This window comes from Gekko japonicus, unplaced genomic scaffold (genome assembly GCF_001447785.1).
Source record: "Gekko japonicus isolate JY-2015 unplaced genomic scaffold, Gekko_japonicus_V1.1 scaffold1148, whole genome shotgun sequence".
Taxonomy (NCBI): Eukaryota; Metazoa; Chordata; class Lepidosauria; order Squamata; family Gekkonidae; genus Gekko; species Gekko japonicus.
The window spans coordinates 123,066-143,467 of record NW_015177047.1 but is presented as its reverse complement, the minus strand read 5'-3'; the positions used below and the strand labels follow the sequence as shown (position 1 = coordinate 143,467).

The 20,402-nt window shown below is 46.1% G+C and overlaps 1 protein-coding gene across 1 annotated transcript in view; it reads left to right on the top strand.

The window, feature by feature from the left end:
* Positions 1–20,402, top strand: part of LOC107124600 (hydrocephalus-inducing protein homolog) — a 105,213-nt gene that overhangs the window by 13,734 nt on the left and 71,077 nt on the right. The window contains exons 5-8 of the mRNA XM_015428090.1: positions 249–448; positions 7,250–7,374; positions 9,627–9,828; positions 12,888–13,071. Of these exons, the coding sequence (XP_015283576.1) occupies positions 249–448; positions 7,250–7,374; positions 9,627–9,828; positions 12,888–13,071 (711 nt within the window). The remainder of the gene's footprint in view (positions 1–248; positions 449–7,249; positions 7,375–9,626; positions 9,829–12,887; positions 13,072–20,402) is intronic.

The window sequence follows — 20,402 nt, the reverse complement described above, 5'->3', positions numbered from 1 at the left end:
ATATATGATTATCTGGTCCCCACTTCTCAGAGCAGTGAGAAATTTCAAGATGCTGTTGCTTGGATAGGTACTCTTTGGAGTAGAGAACAAGAGTAGCTTACAGCGCTTCTGTAATATTTGCTTTATTTCCGAGTATAAGAAATAGACTACAGAGGCAAAAAGATACTTCTCCAGGGTGCCGGACCTGCTAGCCCAGATCAGATCCCTGGACAAAAAGAGATTGTATACATCCGGTTCTTTCTGCACAGGATTATTTGCACGAAGTGACCTGCATTACCGAAAGGGAAAAATTTATTGTGCCTATCCGAGCAATTGGAGCCAGAGGCATTCTGGACTTCCCTGACCAACTGAATTTTTCTACCTGCCCGGTCAAGTACAACACACAGAAAACACTGCTGGTTCGCAACATTGGGAACCGAGAAGCCCGCTACCGAATCACTACGCAGAGGTAAGATCCTGGTTTTTCCTGTCAAGGCCAGAAATGCTATGAATATTGAAACAGAAGTGAGCGATGGCCTAGATTACGTGCCAGAACATCAAACAGTGGTTTAAGTGAAGCAGATCACAAGCAGGAGTGTTTTTATGGTGCAGGCTGTTGCTGGATGTCCCCTTTTGAGCTTAATCATTGAGGAGCTGGAATTTGGGTCAGTCACATAGTTGGTAAAGGGTTATATGAAATGAGGCAGACTGTGCATTAAACAAAAGCTGCATACAGTCATACATTGAACAGGGACTTGGGATACTGTGTATGGGTTTTGAGCTCTTTTAATGTATGTCTGTCTGTAGCATTTTTGTCCTTTTTATTTTAAAAATGTTCCAGTCTGGATTTATGCTTTGGGGTATTCATGGTGCTTTGCCCAGAGTTCATAGAATCATAGCTAAATACTGCAAATTACAAAAACAACATGGGTTATCTGTTTCTGAGATCTGGACCAGTCTTCGACTGAAACTGTCTTAGTTGCCATGACAAATGACCTTCACTGGAAGGGGGGGGAGTATGAGCCTATTGATTCTCCTCCTGGACCTCTCAGTGGCTTCTGATACTGGGTGACTTCTGAACTGAGGGCTGAGATGGGCCTCAGGACAGAGCACTGTGCTCTGGTAGTTGTGTTACTGTCTGACCAACCAGTTCCAAAAGGTGTTGCAGGGGGCACCTGCTTGGCCCCGTGGTGTTTGCGATATGGGGTCTGCAGGGTTCCATTCTAGCCCCACACCATACCTGAAAGTGCTAGAAGATGTGGTCTGCAGAACTGAAGCATCATCAGTACGTGGACAACACCCAACTCCTTTTCAGTTTGAATTAAGTCAGGCAAGAGAGAGGATGTCCTGAACTGTTTTCTGGACGCAGGAATGTTCTTGGATGAGGGACAATAAACTGAAACTCAGTCCAGACAAGGCTGGGGTGCTATTGGCCAATATCAGACCAAATCCAGGTTTGCAAAGCTGGCCTGTGCTGGATGGCAAGAGCAGATGTACAGTTTGGGAGTGCTGCTTGATTCAGCTGTCTGTGAAGGTGTTGTATTCTCCGTGCCTCATAGGGCCTTGTAGCCAGTTTTTGCTGTTTGCTAGTTGTGGCCTTTCCTCAAGTTGTAGCATTTATTTCTATGTTAGACTACTGACAGTATACTCTGTATAAAGCTGCCTTTGAAGATTGTCCAGAATTTCCACTGGTACAAAAAGGTAGCAGTGAAATTACTTGCGACTGTAAGTCATGGGGATAATGTCTCAACAATTTTAAGAGAACCTCACTGGCTGCTGGTTTGCTTCCAGGCAGTTGATAGTACTGGTTATTACTTGGCCAGGGACCAGGAAGGAACTCCTGTTCCCCTTCAAATCTATTTGCTGATTATGTAAAGGTCAGGGTTCCCTTGCTCGAAAGCCAGTCGAATCCGATTCTAGGGTCGCAGTGCTCATCTCCATTTCAAAGCCGAAAAGCCAGCGCTGTCTGAAGACATTTCCATGATCATGTGGCTGGCATGACTAAACACCAAGGCGCAAGGAACGCTGTTACCTTCCCACTGAAGTGATACCTATTTATCTACTTGCAATTTCTTGCTTTCAAACTGCTAGGTTGGCAGGAGCTGGAACGAGAGACGGGAGCTCACTCCGTCATGCGGCCCACTTGGGTCTCGAACTGCTGAACTACCGACCTTCCACAGCCTGCAGTTCAGTGTCTTAACCACTGGAACGCATAAGGAGCCTGCTAGATCAGACCAGTGGTCCGTCTAGTCCAGCATCCTGTTTCACCCGCTGGCCATACAGTATTTCTACTTTTGTCCACTGGAATCATTGATTTTAATGGGTTTTAATCAGCTGTTACCTTTTATGTTTTTGTGTTGTTTTTATAAATTGCTTAGCTGTATTGTGGAAGCTGTCTGGAGAATGTTTTATTAACAACATGGAATACAATTTGGTTTTCTTTTAAAACAATGCATATGTATGTATGTTGGAGCTCTATGTGAGCAGGAACTTTGCTGGGTGCAATTCTGCTATCACACGTGGGGCTTAGATTTGATTGGCAATGGAACAGACTGTTATCCCCCTTTCCATCTTACCCAGCTGAGCACCATGTTTGAAAAGAAGTATCTTTCTTTTCTTTTTTTCATACGACATGAAAGCATAGCCCTGAATGTAATATTATTTGTTCATTAATTTAAGAGATTATGCTACCTGTCTAGAATCCTTCTGAAGTCAGCTACAAATAAAATAATTACACATTGACAATATTAAAACAAAAAAGTCAGGGACATAAATATAGCATTAAAAATCCATAAAACAGACCTCAGACCAGAAGCAAACCATAAAACCATTAAAAAGATAAAATTGCTAGTTAAAGCTTGGGTGGAAAAGAAATGAATCCAAGATGTCCTCCGTAATTTCTCCACTTGCAGTCCCAAATGTCTTTTAGAATTCCCTGCACGCATAAACGTTTGTTAGTATAAAAAGGATAGTTAAAAGGTGCTATGGGAAGAAGTTATGAACATTTCCCTTTAGAGAAAACACATCATTCCTCTCTGTAGGATCATGGCCAAAGAGCTTTTGAGGACCCTCGTCCTCAGATAAAGGATTCTGCAGTGAGGTTACCTCTGCTCAGTGCTTTCTGAGTCCCCTGTCAGATCCTAACCCTTATAGAACACCAATTATATTTCTTGGGTTGCAGAGACGGCTAATTATCGGTTCTAAAATCTATTCACTCATCAAGCAAAGAGTGACAGATACCAAAAGACAAATGGACATCTCAAGTTCTCCAGAGTTCATTTCCTCAGAAAAAAAACAGATACACTGCAGCCCCAGCTGCTTATTTATGTTTTCTGGAATCTAACAACACCAGAAGGGCATTCACACTGGCCAGAAGTGTGACTTTACCTTCAGCAGTGTTGGAAAGGAGGTTTAAAGCAATTCCTTACCCCTTAAGGCTCTGTTCTTGCTCTCTGTGTGAAATTGACTCTATAGAAGACATTTTTTTAAATTGTCCTAACTATACAAAGGTCCAATTGGAAAGTATTAGCCCACTGCTAGAAAGATTTCCTGGGAGATCAAATAAAATCAAGCTTGATTATCTTCTGTCAGATAGAAACCACCAGACTACTCGACAGGTGGCTAAATTCTGTACTCAGGTTTACAAGCATCAAAAATCCCTTTTGGCAGCATGACTTTGTAGTTATTTGGCATGACTTTGTATGTTTTTAAGACTTAATTTTATCTCTTTTTATCTTTTTTAAAAAAGATTCAACCTAACTGTATTGCTGGTTGCTGGCTTTTGCATTTCTTAATCAAACTGTACTGCTGGTCGCTGACTGTTGTAATAAAGTGATTGATTGAGTATTGTTAGGTGGCGAATGTGGCATCAGCCAATGGGTGTTCTTTGGTTAGCTAACATCATTGGCACTAGTGGCTTTCGAGGGCTGGAGGAAGGACAGCAGTGCCCAATCTAAGATGCTCTTGTGACCAGCCAAAGTAGGGGTGCTAGCAAGCTTGCCCCACCGAACGAGGACCTATTAATAAGAGCTATTAAGAAGCAATCCTGGTGCTAGAATAATGAAAAGTAACAGTGCATGCAATTCACAGTTGTACTGCTGGTGAGAAAGAGATTCTGAAACCCTGAAAAAATTAGCTCTTTATTCCCACTCAGTCGGTATCGTCTTGAAACAATGGCAATAAGGGTTCTCATTCGCCAGGCCTAGTCTGGGAGGAGGCAAGTAACGGGCAGCAGAAGCCATCTCTCAGGGTCTGCAGAACTGGGAAAGGGCCTCGGAAGCACCAATGTTCCCCCAAAAGATAAAGTCCCCAAACCTTTGTAACAATAGAGCAGGACCCTACTGGTCCCTTCCTTCAGTCATACAATGGATTTTTAAGGGAGACTGGGTCATGACAAGGGAAAAGTCACTCCATGAACGCTCTCCTAATAACAGAGATAGATTTGAGTCCAGTGACACCTTAAACAAGATTGGGGGGGGGGATAAGCTTTTGAGAGTCAAAGCTCCTTTTGTTCCTATCTGATGAAGGGAGCTTTGTTTTTTGAGAGCTCATACCCTGAAAAAGCTTGTTGCTCTCTAATGTGGGTAGTGGCTGGAGATCTCCTGGGATTACCACTGATCTCCATAGTCATAGATCCAGAGGAGTTAGCTGTGTTAGTCTGTTGCTGCAAAACAGTAAAAAGCCCAGTAGCACCTTTAAGACTAACAAGCTTTATTGTAGCACAAGCTTTCGAGAAATACAGGTCTCTTCATCAGCGAGAACCCTCCATGCATCTGACAAAGAGAGCTGTGTTTCTCAAAAAGCTTATGCTACAATAAGGTTTGTTAGTCTTAAAGGTGCTACTGGGCTTTTTACTATTTTACTGATCTCCAGGTGACAGAGATCAGTTCCCCTGGAGAAAGTGGCTGCTTTGAAAGGTGGACTCTATGATATTAAACCTTGCTGAAGTTCCTCCCGTCCCCAAACACCGCCCACCTGTCAGCAAGCTGCCATGGTGTTCTGTGTTAGTTGAACCTGGAGATACCACCTTAGGCTCGACCCCCAAAATCTCAGGCTGTTTCCCAACCTGGAGCTGGCAAACCTACTCTAAGGTACTGAAGGACTCGAATTTAGCTGTTCTGCTGCATATCAACATGGCTATCCCCTGAAACTGTCTCCTAATAACAGCAGTGCGGCAGGGATCAGAGGTGGGGAGCAAGGCCCATGAGGGGACCAGGCTGGCAGCAGCGACTCGCTGTTCCAGCCAGGGCAGTAGTGGAAAACTCACTAGCCAGGAGCTTGGACATAGTGCTTGTGTCAGAGTTCTACATGGAGCTGCGGTGGCTCAAGTGGTTAAGACGCTGAACTGCAGGCTGTGGAAGGTCGGTAGTTCAGTAGTTCGAGATCCGAGTGCGCCGCATGATGGAGTGAGCTCCCGTCTCTAGTTCCAGCTCCTGCCAACCTAGCAGTTCGAAAGCAAGAAATTGCAAATAGATAAATAGGTACCACCAGGGGTCATTTCCTGCGGGAGCGCACAGGAGCGGAGCTCCGGCAGTAAGGAGCCCAGGGGGCAGGCACATGCAAAAGCTCCGAAGTGGCTGCTTTGAAAGGTGGACTCTATGATATTAAACCTTGCTGAAGTTCCTCCCGTCCCCAAACACCGCGGGCCACGAGGAGCAAGCAGCAGCCAGGTAAGTTGCAGAGCCCCCCCCCAGCCCGCCTTCAGGTACAAGCTCTCCCTCCTCTACGAGGACAGATCTGTACGTCCCCCCCCCAATAGCTAGCAATCCAAAACAGTCCAATGTAGCCTGAGCGGTGGGTGTTGCCTTCTGATACACTTCCGGTGATGTCAGGGGGTGTGGCATATGCAAATAAATTAGGCTAATAAGTTGTGCTAATGAGCTCCTGCGCCTCTTTTTCTACGAAATGATCCTTGGGTACCACTTCAGTGGGAAGGTAACAGCGTTCAGTGCGCCTTGGTGTTTAGTCATGCCGGCCACATGACCACGGAAATGTCTTCAGACAGCGCTGGCTCTTCGGCTTGGAAACGGAGATGAGCACCACAACCCTAGAGTCGGATTCGACTGGCTTTCAAGCAAGGGAACCGTTACCTTTAGAGAGTTCTACAGTTGGGGCCTGGATCACACCAGGTCCATTCCTCACCAGTTGCTGCTAGTCAGGAGTGAGTCACATCCATGCTGACTGGATTGTGTACTGAATTCTTTAGTTGTTAGTGTTCCATGTTGTAGCATTACTTAATATTATATCCTCACGTAGGTTAAAAAGAAGTATTTCCTTCTTGTCTTTCTACTCGGCTATACCCCATGTTCAGTCACTATGATTAAGCTCTCCGCGCTCGTGTAATGAGAAAGTGCACTACCCATGATCCTCCTGACATGTGTGGTAGACGTTTTGTTACAACTAGGGCAGGGGTGGCCAAACTGTGGCTTGGGAGCCACATGTGGCTTCTTCACGCAATTGTGTGGCTCCCCTGCAGGGCGGCTGGGGAAGCGAAGGGAAGGCAGGCCTCCCCAATCCGTCTTCCCTTCCCCAGCCAGTGTTCCCCTCCCTGGGTAGGCTTGAGGTGGGGGGGGGGGAGCAGAGAAAGAAAGCAACTTTATCTTTAAATGTATTCTCAAAGACCCCCCCCCAGCCTACAAGTATCACTGGATAAATAAATATCATTATCAATATCCACTTTTAACCCCATTTTATTTTTGGCAGTCTCATTTAATGTTGATAACAAGCAAATTTGCATATTTTCCAATAAAAACGTGTGTAACATTTGTTCATGTCTTGCGGCTCTCAAATATCTGACGTTTATTCTATGTGGCTCTTCCGTTAAGCAAGTTTGGCCACCCCTGAACTAGGGCGTGTGTTTTCCAGTTTTGGTATACACAAATGCATACCCTTCGTCCTAACTCTATGTGTCCAGTTGTGTCTACTGAAGCTGGAAAATATTTATGTCGCCCTATTCACTGAAAATGGTGGTCACCAGTAGAAAGAGGATTGTGCATGGTGCAATTTCCCGGTATGCAATGTTTAGATTTCCAAATAATAAAGACTAAACATGGCCTTTTCTTCCTTTCGAGCTTCATTTGTTTGGTGGCATACTCGGGGATCAGAACTGGTCAGAAGGTTGGCCATGGTGATAGAGAATGGATCAAGGTTTTTCCTATTGTGATAGGATTAAGGGATGCTTGTCGTCAGTGTGTTAAAAGGGCTGCTCAACATACTTGTAGGGAACTCCCGCCCCGTGACATGGTCAGATTTCTTCTTCTTTGTATTGCAGCCCTTTCTCTGTGGAGCCCTCCACTGGGACCCTTGGAGTTGGGGAGACCACACAGTTCACGGTTGAATTTCTGCCACAAGAGACGGGCAATCACTGTGAGGACCTGGTAGTGCATTATGATACAGGTGAGCACAGACTAGCTGGACAGCAACCTGAATAGCTCAGTTTGGCCTGAGCTCATCATGACTTGGGAGCTAAGCAGGGCTGGCTGTAATCAGTACTTGTATGGGAGACCACCAAGAATGACTGGGGAAGTCAGAGGAAGGCAATGGCAAACCACCTCTGCCTGTCTCTTACCTTGGAAATGCCATGGTCCCGGGATCATCATATATTGGTTGCAACGTGACCGCACTTTCTCCTCAGCAGCTTGAATAGCCTAGCTTAGCCCTTAGCTTGTAATGGAGCTAAGCAGCATCAGCCACAGTTAGTGTTTGGATGGGAGATCACCAAGGAAGACAACGGCAAACCACCTCTGCTTGTCTTTTGCCTGGAATGCCCCATAGAAGGGGTTGCTATGAGTTAGTTGCCCCTTAAAGGCATATTCTTCTTCTTCCTGAGGGTCATGCAATGTAAAGATCTCGGCTGAGCATGCTGTGCTCCACCAAGCACTGGTTCTGTACAGCCGGTGTTCACCTCCATGGGGTTTGCATGAGAAAGCCATTGAAGTGAACGGATGCAGCCTGGCTGTTGTGCCCGGTGAGCATGCCCTTTGGCAGCACAGCTGCTCTCTGGAACACTGCCTTCTGCTTTGCTTAGCTCCACAAGGAATGCAGCCGGAAGTCTCTTCCTTCAGGAACTTCTTTTCAAATGGCCAAACCCACTCTTGTAATAACAAGGTCCCCTGTAGAGAATGGCAAGCCTAAAGTCTTGGTTCACTGTGCAGTTGTAGACTTTCTACAAATACTAAGGGGCAGAAATATTTCCCGTCAGAAGACATTCCCAGAATGACTAGAACGCTAATCTGTTCAGTTGCTTCCACAGAGGACTTGCTCTGCTCTGGCTCTCCAACTAGAACCCCCCCCCCCCCCCCCAGTGCATCTTCCAATCATTGTCTTTCAAGGTTTTTCCTGGTTTGCCCTGACATTTCCCAAATCGGTTTGCTCCATTCGTTCTGGAAAATTTGACTAGAAAGGCATGGATTTCCAAACCTTCCCACCCACACCTAGCCCCATTTTCCCCATGTATCCCCTTCTGCTCACTATCCCTACCCCACCCTCATGCCACCGGCAGGCTTTCCCCCAACTTAAAAAATAAAATAAAAATCAGTGGTAAATAGTGTTGTGGTTTGAGTATCAGACTAGGATCTGAAGGACCCAGGTTTGAATCCCCAGTCTGCTGTGGAAGCTTGCTTGGGTGATCTTGGGGCCATCGCCTACCTCATGGCATAGCTGTGTGAATAAAAAAGAGGAGAAGGGAGGAACGTTTTTTAAGCAGCTTTTGGTCTCCTCTACTGGAAAGAAAACTGTCCCATTTATACTTCTAATCAATTTTTAAAAAGCCAGCAAAGGTCATTCTGGCAGGTGGGGGTGGGGTGGGTACAAGGGGATGTACCACACAGAGTAGCTCTGCGTGGACTGTTTGATGCCTCTGCTTTCACAGGAGCAATAAGAGCACAACAGGGACTCGTCCCAGTGAGGAAGGAGATTTCACATGTCTTCAGCAATGTGAAGAGCTGGCTCAGTGGGACATTGTGTCATATTGGGCTGGGTACTCGTCAAGGATGCCTCAGCCCTCGTGCAGTGCCACTCCCTCTGTCTTGCTGCTAGGTCTGAGCATGAGTGAGGCCTTGCGGGGTGTGTGTGCTTTGTGTGACATTACCTTTGGATTCCACAGAGGCCGAGTCTGCTGTAAGGTGAATGAGGAGTCAAGAGGTACCACCAGGCAGCCACCTGGCTTGCCAAGCACAAGGAGCTGTGCAGCATCTGTTCTGCAGGGTTGTTCCTCCCCATAACGTTGTTCCATTCTTTTTTACTTCACACCTAGTCTGGTGTGAGATCTGTCCTATTTGCATTTGTTCCTGAATCTTACTGAGTCTCTCTCCTTCACAAGACGAGGAGCACAGAGGCCGAGTCTGCAGTAAGGTGAATGAGGAGTCAAGAGGTACCACCAGGCAGCCACCTGGCTTGCCAAGCACAAGGAGCTGTGCAGCATCTGTTCTGCAGGGTTGTTCCTCCCCATAACGTTGTTCCATTCTTTTTTACTTCAGCTGAAGCAGGAGGTGTGAGATCTGTCCTATTTGCATTTGTTCCTGAATCTTACTGAGTCCTTCACAAGACGAGGAACCCATAGAAAGCAGCCACATTTTGTGCCTGTCATCTTAGAAAAGCCAGGCCCGTCACAGCTGAATTAATCTTCCATGTGGCTCTCTCTCACCTAGGGGAGGATATCCACGTCTGCATTTATGGCGCAGCTGCAGACGTTAATGTAAGACTGGAGAAGAGCTCCTTAACCATTGAGAAGACCTACATCACTTTAGCAAGCCAGAGGTCTGTAGCTATTCACAATCGTAGCAACATCATTGCGCATTTCCAGTGGAAGTTCTTTATGACGCAAGCCGAGGAGGAACAGAAAAAACAAATGTGAGTTTTTGAAGGTGGTGCTGGTTTCAGCGGTGCCTGGTTCTGGGTAAATTTTTTAAAAATGTACAACAGTTCTAAGCCCTGCTGTAGAATATACTAAGGTCCACAAATTACCAGTTCCTTAACACTGTAAAATATAAGAAAATGTCTCTAAGTTGTAAATTCTGGCATTACAGGCCTCTGACAGAAATACAGTGAGAGTGCAATTATTTCCAAGCTCACTGAAAGAAAAATACAGGTCTGGCTGGTTGCTGCACCAGCTGCAAACACTACAGCTCTTCTATTCCCACTGAGTCCCATTTCTGCCCCTTCACTTCATGTTCCCAGAGTCTCAGTCTTCAATTTCCTCCCTGCTCCAAACCCCAAGCACAGAGCAGTTCCATTGTGGGTACTGCGAGGGCTAAAAGAAACGGATCCTTGGATCAAGTCCCCTAGTGAGAAGGTGAACGGAGAGCATACTGTTTCTTAAAGACATTCTGATCTTAGCATGAAAATGAAATAACAGGTGGGCAGTCAGGCCAAAAGTTTGACGAAAGTGTAGTTCACTCAGCAATAAATCCAAGTGTCTTCCTGCTCTTCATACCCAGTGAAGTCTCTAGAGAGTCATTCTTCACTTTGAAGGATCCAAGAGGGAAAATAAATCAGATGGGCTTTTCGAAGACCTCAGTGAGGCTGCAAAATCCACACATCTCTAATTATGCACCTTGGCAACTTGACAAAGGAGGTTCTGGTGGGGCAGTGGTGTGCCATTTGCCATGCAAGGGAAAGCGACAACTCCGGAGCCATGCTCCCTCTAAGCTGTGGAGTCTTGTGAGCAAAAATGCCACTTTGTGAGCTACTGGCATTAAAGTTGTGAGTGAGTGATTTGGCAGCTGCGTAAATCAGTTTGCTCTGGAGCCATCCTTCCTGAGCTAAGGCAAAAATGTGTGAGCCGGAGGCTAAAAAACTGTGACTAACTCAGCTTAGAGGGAACACTGCATCCCATGCTTGTAAAACTGCACGAGTTGTTCATTTTTACTTTGCCATGAGCTTCTCTTTTCTTCACTGCCCGGCAAAAGAGAATGCTCAGGAACTTTTATCCCATTCTCACTTTTAATCAAATTCCCATAATACTGAAATTTGGTGGTGGTGGGGGATCCAGTGAAGCTGATGGGCAAATTGGTTCAGGAGAGACAAAAAGGAAACCTTTATTCTGACGAAGGCAGCTTTAACTCTTGAGAGCTCATACCCACAAAATCTTGTTGGTCTCTAACGTGCGACTGGACTTATATCTAGCACTTCTTCATTCAAAGAGTAATTAATTTTGGGATTCACTGACAGTGGACATACTGAGGGCCATGAGTGTAAGACAGCTTTAAGAGTGAATTAGATTCATGAAGGAGAGGTTCATCCATGGCTAACTAGCATAGTGAGTAAAAGGAACCTCCACATTCTGAATCCCACTGCTAGGAGGTAACATCAGGCGATGTCTTGAGTTGACCGCTGTGCCCTGTTTGTTGTCCCCTGTGGGGCAACTGGTGAGCCACAGTTCAAGACAGGATGCTAGGTTAGAACTGATCCAGTATGGCACCTCTGATGTCCACACTTTTTACCCCCGAAAAAATCCTCCAAAGCTGCTGTTGTTAGCAAGCTGCCAATATGTCTTTTCCATGCATATGAGATGTGTCCATCCCCCCCCTCTCCTTCCCTGGACTGGCTTAGACTCTTGTGCGCATGTCCCCCCTCACCCTCATGCGCTCATCTTCAGCTGCATTCCTTTCCATGTACGCTAGCAGTGCTTTGAAGGAACCTTATCTGCCAAGGCTACAGGTGGTTCGCGTTTGGAGGCTCTTTGCTTAGTCTATAATGAACAGTAGTGTGAGAATAAAATGTTTAATCAGCTACAACCATTGCTTTCTCAGGGTTTGGGCATGCGATGAGTCCTCAAGGCGGGCGCGGGAACCATATCTATTGGCCCATGTTATTTTGAACTTGCTTTATTATACCTGTCTCAAGCACCTTGTGTTATTCTGAACAGAGAATCTGTTCTAAGTACTTCATGGCTTCAATAAAATTAAACCTTCCTGCAAGAGTGTATTTCATTGTTTGCTGTGAGTCTGACAGCTGTATAGATGTGAAAAACTCTGGAGCTGCCTTGCAGATTTTTCCACCGAATGCCAAGCTAGATTTGCTCAGCTTACTTCGCTGTTCCTCATTGCTGAAAGGAGGCATATGGACAGTTGATCCGAAGTTTATTTTTTCTGATGTTCCCCATTAGTGCAGCAACCCCTAGTTCACAGGAGTAACAATTCCTCCCCTTTCAAATCAGGGAGTAGTTAAATGTGTATGAATGTGGCCATTTCATTCTCATGCATTATCAATGAGACTGAAAAGAGACAGCAGCTATGGAGATGGGGGAGACATGTGGCACTGCCCCCCCAGTCCTTTTTCGTTAGCAGAAGTGCATGAGGTGGAAAGGAGGGAGTGATGAAACTTCCTATGCACCCAGGAGCTGATTTGGCCCCCCCCCCAAAAAAAAATATTTTGCAGGCGAGCATCAGGTCACAGGTTAAATGCAAGCTGGGTTGGAGTTTCCAGAGTGGGTGTAATGGTTAGAGTGCTGAACGATGATCTGGGAGACCCAGATTGGAACCCCCAGTGTGCCATGGAGGCTTGCTGGGTGACCTTGGGCCAGTCACACTCAGCCTAACCTGCCTCACAAGGCTGTTGTGAGGATAAGTTGGTGAAGAGGAGAGCAAATGTCAGCTGCTTGGGGTCCCCACTGGGAAGAAAGGTGGGATATAAACGAAGCAAAGCAAATTAATATATTTCCTAATTGGACCCTTCCCCAAAGCCATGAAGGAGCTGGTGGTCGCAGGTCCGTATATTGCGTGCTTGTGTTAGAGGGGGAGGCCTCTGTATTCCCTTCCACGAGGCCCTGTAAGCAAATCTGAGCCTTATTCGCCTGGTTGGGTAATAGCTCAGATCAGAACATTCCGCCTCTTTCCCCTTCCCCTGCTTGCAACCAACAGCCTTTGGATGCAGGTTGCCCACTGACTCCTCTCTCGCCCTGGCTCTAGGCTCTGCCGTTCACTTCAGGTTGAGGAAGAGGGCGTGGTGGACCAGTTTCTGGAGGAATGCATCATAAATCCCACCCTTCGCGAGCATCTCTCCATCGTCACCCGGACCTTTCGGAACCGCCAGGCAGCAGTGTTCGAGGACTCCATGCTCTTCAACAACAACATCTTCACAATCGAACCTCTGGTAAGAAGCAATGCGAGAGAAGGATCTTGGGAATGTGGAAGGAAGCAGGAGAATAAGAACATTGAATGTGTATCTCAGGCTTTGGTTCTTCATTGCTCAAATCGTTCTCTGCATCTTGTCATTTTGGCAAAGAGTCTAGGGCTGCCAACTGTGAGTTGGACCTGGGGAGGACAGCATTTGGGAAGGGGAGGGACCTCAGTGAAGTATAATGCCACAGAGTCCACCCTTCAGAGCTGCCATTTTTCTCCAAGGGATCTCTGTCATCTGGAGTAATTCTGGGGGATCTCCAGGCTCCACCTGGAGTTTGGCAAGCCAAGCCTGGAGTCTAAACACGCTCTGTTTCTTTATATATCACTTACTTGCTTTTTTCTATTAGTGTTCTCAAAATGGCATACAAGCTGCAGATATAAAAGATTCCTTCCTATTGCAGATGGCAGCTTTGCCTGTTTGAGGCCAGAATTGGGCCAGGGCTACCCCAGCTATGCTGCCCACAAGTCCTAGTGGGGTCTCCAAGGCTGCTTCCTCACAGCAAGGATTCTCTGCATTGCTTCCATTGCTGCGGCAAAAGCAAAGGCATGCATGCTAGCCAGGGTGCTTCCACCTGTGGAGTTTTTTGTTGCACTTTTCTCCCATTTTTTGCACCCATTATTCTTCCACACATGCAGCACAGTGAATCTACACTGGCTCTTGAGAGCCAGTTTGGTGTAATAGTTAAGTGCGCGGACTCTAATCTGGGAGAACTGGGTTTGATTCCCCACTCCTCCGCTTGCACCTGCTAGATGACCTTGGGCAAGCCATACTTCTGGCACAGCTGTTCTTGAAAAAGAGCAGTTTCTGTCAGAGCTCTCTCAGCCCCACCTACCTCACAGGGTGTCTGTTGTGGGGAGGGGAAGGGAAAGGAGTTTGTAGCCGCTCTTAGACTCCCTTGGGTAGTGAAGGGCGGGGTAAAATCCAATCTCTTATCTTCTTCTTCTTCTTCTTAAGGCCATGGTCGTTACGGCCTCTGCCGTGACCCTCTGCCCTTTTTTGGGTTCTTTCCTTTACACATGCGTTATAGAACATTAGAAGCTCTATTGAAATTTGAAGTGGAAGTAAAGTGGCATCTGATCATTACTGAACTATGGTGCTGTAATGCTGTAGCAGTTACCATTTTTTAAGTCCTCCGGTGGCGTGGCAGGGGAAAATGCATGGAAAATGGCACCAATATGGGCATGAAGAAGAAGAGGAGAAGAAGAAGAGATTGGATTTATACAGTGCCCTTCACTCGGAGTCACAGAGCGGCTTACAAACTCCTTTCCCTTCCCCTCCCCACAACAGACACCCTGTGAGGTAGGAGGGTCTAAGAGAACTCTTTCCAGAACTGCCTTTTCAAGGACAGCTCTTGTTAGAGGTATGACTTGCCCAAGGTCATCCAGCAGCTGCAAGTGGAGTAGTGGGGAATCAAACCCGGTTCTCCCAGATTAGAGTCTGCACACTTAACCACTACACCAAACTGGCTCTTTGCAGGTCAGGGAAATGTGCACCTTTACTGTCAGGTAGTGCAGTAATGCACTTGGATGGAATAAAGCAGGTCTGGGGGGTGGGAAGTGTGACCTTTTCTGCTCAGGTTATTTGGCTGGGGTTCAATGCTGTTGGGAAGAGAGTTTCTTTCCCCCAATATTGTAGCTCATTTGTGCACCTCCTGGGTTTCCCCTGGCTTTTCTCTGATCTTTTCCAAACCTGCTTTGCTGTGAACTTTGGGGAAACGTCAAAAAACCTGGATGGTTGTTGTGTGGGTTGGAAGGTTGGGTTTTTCTCAGTCCCGCCTCCACAGCAGCCATTTTCCTCTCTCCTGTCTCAACAGTGGCTCTTTTAGGGTTGCCAGATCCACTTGGGGGGGGGTTGCCCGCTTTAGGGGGCCCCAATCCGCCAGCCCAGATCCAGCCAGCGGGGTAACCCCACCCCCAATGTGCCTGGATCAGACCAACATGCCTGGCGCAATGGGTGATGTCATCATTCCAGGCACATCCCCAGGGGGACTTATTGGGTGTAGTAAATAAGAAGCTGGAGACCAACTGGTGATGAAGGTACACAGAAAGTCTATATAAATATAATGGTGAATATATACACAGAGATATACAGGCTATCATACAGCATGCTGTTGCCTTAGCTTGAGAGAGTCCCCACCTAGCTTATCAAGCTGATAGCTAATATACTAAACTCAGCCAATCACTAACAAGGTGAATTAATTACTTACTCTAACAATGCCTGATAGAGAACACCTGCTAGTATAACACCTGGCTGTAATTACTTAATCACTAGCATGACAGCTAGGACTGTCAAACTGATCAAACTGATCTAGTAACTGCTTGCTACCTTTATCACTTAGACATATATCTCAATAGGACTCTCTAGCATTCGGCCTGAAAACTCTATGGCATCATAGAGTTTCTAGCCGAATGCTAGAGCGTCCCTCTGGGGATGGGCCTAGCTCGATGGTGTCACTTCCAAGTGATGACATTGCGGTGCACGCGTACTGGAAGATCCCAGGAGAGAAGCTTCCTCCCCCCTGCCGGCAAAAGGTAGGAACCTGGGAGCCCTAGACTATTTCCTCCCTACCTGGCTAAAGCACAGGGCAGCCATGGGGGCCCGACACCGGCCAGCAGAGCAACTGATCCTGATTACTTCCCAAACTGTTTAAGCCAAGGATTGGGAAAGTTGCCTTGCTGGATCAACCAGTCTACTGGATGCAAGGCTGTGCGCCAGCTCTAGTTCCTTGCCTGTAGTTTCCCGCTCCTTGCCTCCAGTTTCTTGCCCTCAGTTCCAGCGCTTGGTTGCCAGCACCTATCGATACTTTCTAGACCTGGGGGCACTGATCCAGAGGAGACCTGACTGGGTGGGCTTGCAGGACAGAGAGTGCTTAAAGAGCTAGCTGGCAAGTCGGCAGAGCTGTTGTCCATTATCTTCAAGGCCTCTTGGAGGACAGGTGGTGTGCCAGACGGTTGGAGAAGGATGAATATTGTCCTGATTTTTAAAAAGGTGAGGAAGGATGATCTGGGGAATGATAGGCTGGTGGGTTTAACTTCTGTCCCAGTGAAAACCTTTAATTTTTAAAAGACTAATTTGTAAACATCTGGAGGATAACTTGGTGATAAGAAGTAGTCAACATGGATTTGTCCCTCATAGATCCTGTCAGACAAATCTAATTTCCTTTTTTGAGTGGGGTCAGGTTTGGTGGATTGTGAGGATGCAGTGGCTATTGTATGACTGGATTTTAGTAAGGCATTTGATAAAGTTCTCCATGAAGTTGGCGGGCTGTAAATTAGATTTTAGGATGATTAGGTGGATAAGGAATGGGTTAGATAATCACACCCCAAAAGTGGTAACTAAATGTTTGTTGTCTGATTGGAGGGTAGTATCTGTTAGGGTGCTGCAGGGCTCTGTTTTGGGCTGAGTGCTTTTAAATATTTTTGTCAACAAGTTAGATGAGGGTGTGACGGGACTACTTGTTATATTTGCAGGTGACACCAAATTGCTTGGGGGGGGGGATAGTGACCACTCCGGATGGTAGAGATAAAATACAATCAGACTTGGATACATGGGGAAAATGAGCAGATATGAACAAGATGTGTTTTAATACAGTTATATGTAAGGTTTTGCATCAGGGTTGTAAAAATGTTATGTTCATGTACCAGATGGGGATACTCTTCTAGGTAGTAGCATGGGTGAATGGGATCTTGAGGTTTGAGGGGACTGTAATTTGATTGCATCCATGATGAAGTTGTACAGAAGGCAGCAATCACCACCATCCCAAAGAAAAAGAAATGCAAGAAAGCAAAGTGGCTGTCTGATGAGGCTTTACAAATAGCAGAGGAGAGAAGGAAAGCGAAAGGCAAAGGCGAAAAGGAAAGATTTACCCAACTGAATGCAGATTTCCAGAGAACAGCAAGGAGAGATAAGGAGGCCTTCCTGAATGAACAATGCAAAGTAATAGAGGAAAACAATAGAATGGGAAGGACTAGAGATCTCTTCAAGAAAATTGGAGAAATCAAGGGAGCGTTCCATGCAAAGCTGGCCATGATAAAGGACAAAAACGGTAGGGACCTAACAGAAGCAGAAGAGATTAGGAAAAGATGGCAAGAATACACAGAAGAACTATACAAGAAAGACCTCGATGTCCCTGACAACCACGACAGTATAATCACTGACCTCGAGCCAGACATCCTGGAACGTGAAGTTAAAATGGCTTCTGTTGTCCTTGCTTTTTTGCTGTTTTTCCCTCCATAGGAGCACCTTCTTTGGGGGGCTGTAACTTGGACCCCATAAATCCAATCCTCATCAAACTTGGAGGGCAAGTAGAGGAGAGTCATCTGGAGATCTCTTGCATGTTTGGCATCTTTAATTTGCACAGGATCCATTCTATACAATCCTGACCCTCATGAACCTGTGCTTGTCATTTCCCCAGAAAATGCTTTCCTGGGGACACCTTCTTTGGGGGAGCCATAACTCGAACCCCATAAATTCAATCCTCACCAACCTTGGCATGTAGGTAGAGGAGGGTTAGCCGGATATCCCTTGTGAGTTTGGTGTCTCTATCATGCTGAGGGGTGTTCTACCATGTCACAAACCTCACAAATGAAACTGGTTTATTTGTGATGTTTCATGGTTCATGAAGCTGGCATACCATGAACCATACCACATTTTCCCAGTTCATGCCCATCACTACTCAACACCAGTTCTCTAGGTGAAATCCATCTGGTTGTCCTCATGAATTACCCCTGCATTGACCCATGTGGATCTATAAGAACCAGATCATCACTGAGACAGTACCCTAAGACCACAATTGTACCTTTAAAGATTGACTACCTCTTTCAATAGTCTTTCAGTAGTCATGTATGGCTGCGAGAGTTGGACTATAAGGAAGGCCGAGCGCCGAAGAATAGATTCTTTTGAACTATGGTGCTGGAGAAGACTCTTGAGAGTCCCTTGGACTGCAAGAAGATCAAATCAGTCAATCCTAAAAGAAATCAACCCTGACTGTTCCCTGGAAGGCCAGATAATGAAACTGAAGCGCAAATACTTTGGCCACCAAATGAGAAGGGAGCACTCACTGGAGAAGACCCTGATGCTGGGAAAGATTGAAGGTCAAAGAAGACGGGGACGGCAAAGGATGAGATGGTTAGACAGTGTCATAGATGCAACGAACATGAAATTGAGCCAGCTTCAGAGGACGGCGGAAGACAGGAGGGCCTGGCGTGATCTTGTCCATGGGGTTGCGAAGAATCCGACTCGACTGTGCGACTGAACAACAACAACAAAATTTGAGTATGTATAGCCAGGGTGATGCAGTGGTAAAGAAAGCACATGTAGTCTTAGAGTATATCAACAACAAATGCATAGTGTCTAGGACATGATATGTGATCACTGCACTGGTTGGATCCTATTTGAAATACTGTATCCAGTTCTGGAGGCCTGACTGAACAACAACAACAAAATTTGAGTATGTATAGCCAGGGTGATGCAGTGGTAAAGAAAGCACATGTAGTCTTAGAGTATATCAACAACAAATGCATAGTGTCTAGGACATGATATGTGATCACTGCACTGGTTGGATCCTATTTGAAATACTGTATCCAGTTCTGGAGGCCTTTTTATAGGAAGGCTATAGCAACTTCAGAGAAGGTGCAGAGGAGAGCGATGAGGATGATTAGGGGTTTGGAAACGAAGCCTTAACAAAGAAAGGCAGTGGGAGCTGGGATTGTTCAGCCTGGAGAAGGTTGAGGGGGGATAAGTGCTTGAAGGCTTGTCATTTAGAGGAGGGCAGGGTGCTATTTCAGTTGGTAGTGGAGGATAGGACTCATAATGTTGTATAGTTGTTGGATCCCCAGGCATTCGAAATAACTCCACGTTTGGATCAAAGTAAGGTTTATTTCAAAGCGATGGTTCAAACAGGAACAAGGACATTGTTAGGAATGACTACCAATACACACGTGTAACATAATAAAGGGATTTGAACCAGGTTAGGGCCAATGAGCCCAGTTCCCGCTGGCGGGAATAGAACTTGCAAATGCGCGCCCATTTCATGGGAACATAACAGTTCTACACAGTCAACACAGGTTCAGTTCATAGGCGAGATAACCATAACAAGCTGAGCGAAGCACCGACTCCCACCACCAGCTGCACGACCTTGGCCAGTTCCGCAAAGTACAGAGTAAGCATATAAAAAAAAAAGACGCGGGGGGGGGGGGGGAAGGGCAAAAGATGTGTTAAGCAGGTAACACCAGACACAATGGCAGCTAGCTGACAATAGTCAATGTTGCATAGGTTTTACTATCGTGCCCTGCGGTGCAGGGAAGGGCGGGCTTGAAATTTAAATAAATAAATAATGGATTTAAAGTACAGGTGGGGAGATATTGGTAAGATATTAGGAATCGGTTGCCCAGGATTGTTGTGGGTTCTCTCTCCTTGGAGGTGGTGACTGGACATTTATTTGTGTTGGATCCCAAGCATAAAATACAACTCCATGTTGCAAAGCAAGTAAGGTTTATTTCAAAGCGTTGGGTTAACCAGAACAGGACATTGTTAGGAATAACTACAGGTAACCAGGGAAGGCATAATAAAGACATTTGAACCAGGGAAGGACCAATGGGTCCAATTCCCGCTGGCGGGAATAGACCATACAGTTCGCGCCCAATGCATGGGAACGCAACCGTTCTGAAATGTCAACACAGGTTCAGTTCACATGCAAGATACCCAAAACATTCTAGGCAAAGCTCTCCCCCTACACCCAGCTGCACGACCTTGGCAAGTTCCGCGGACTACATAACATACACAAGCAAACAAGGAATGAGAGGGAGGGGTGAAGGGAACTACAGCGGAACCGGAATGACAATGGCAGCTAGACATTAATTTGTCAGGGAACTTTTCAGTTCTATGATTCTATGGTTGACATGTCACGTTAGGATCTGGGAGGTTCTTATGAAACTCAGTGGGTAACATTGGGGCAATCTCTCAGCCTAACCTACCTCATACAGTAGTTGTAAGGATAAAATGAGGGAAGGGGGACTGATGTATGCTGCCCAGAGCTCCTTGGAGGAAGGGCAGAATAAAATCGTGCTAGACAGGAAGTGAAGGAAGACAGCTGTTGTTTAGCAGATGTCCTGACTGCACGTATGCATTTAACAGGAAAACCTCTTAAAAAACAACAACAACAACCCTGCATCCAAAATTAACTGTTTTTTAGTCTTCTGCTGCTACCTCAGTGACCCTCCAGAGATCTACACACTAGCTGGAGTTACACAGCAAGAAAGCAGTGCTAGTAAAGAAAGCAGCTTCTGGATTACAGATCTAAA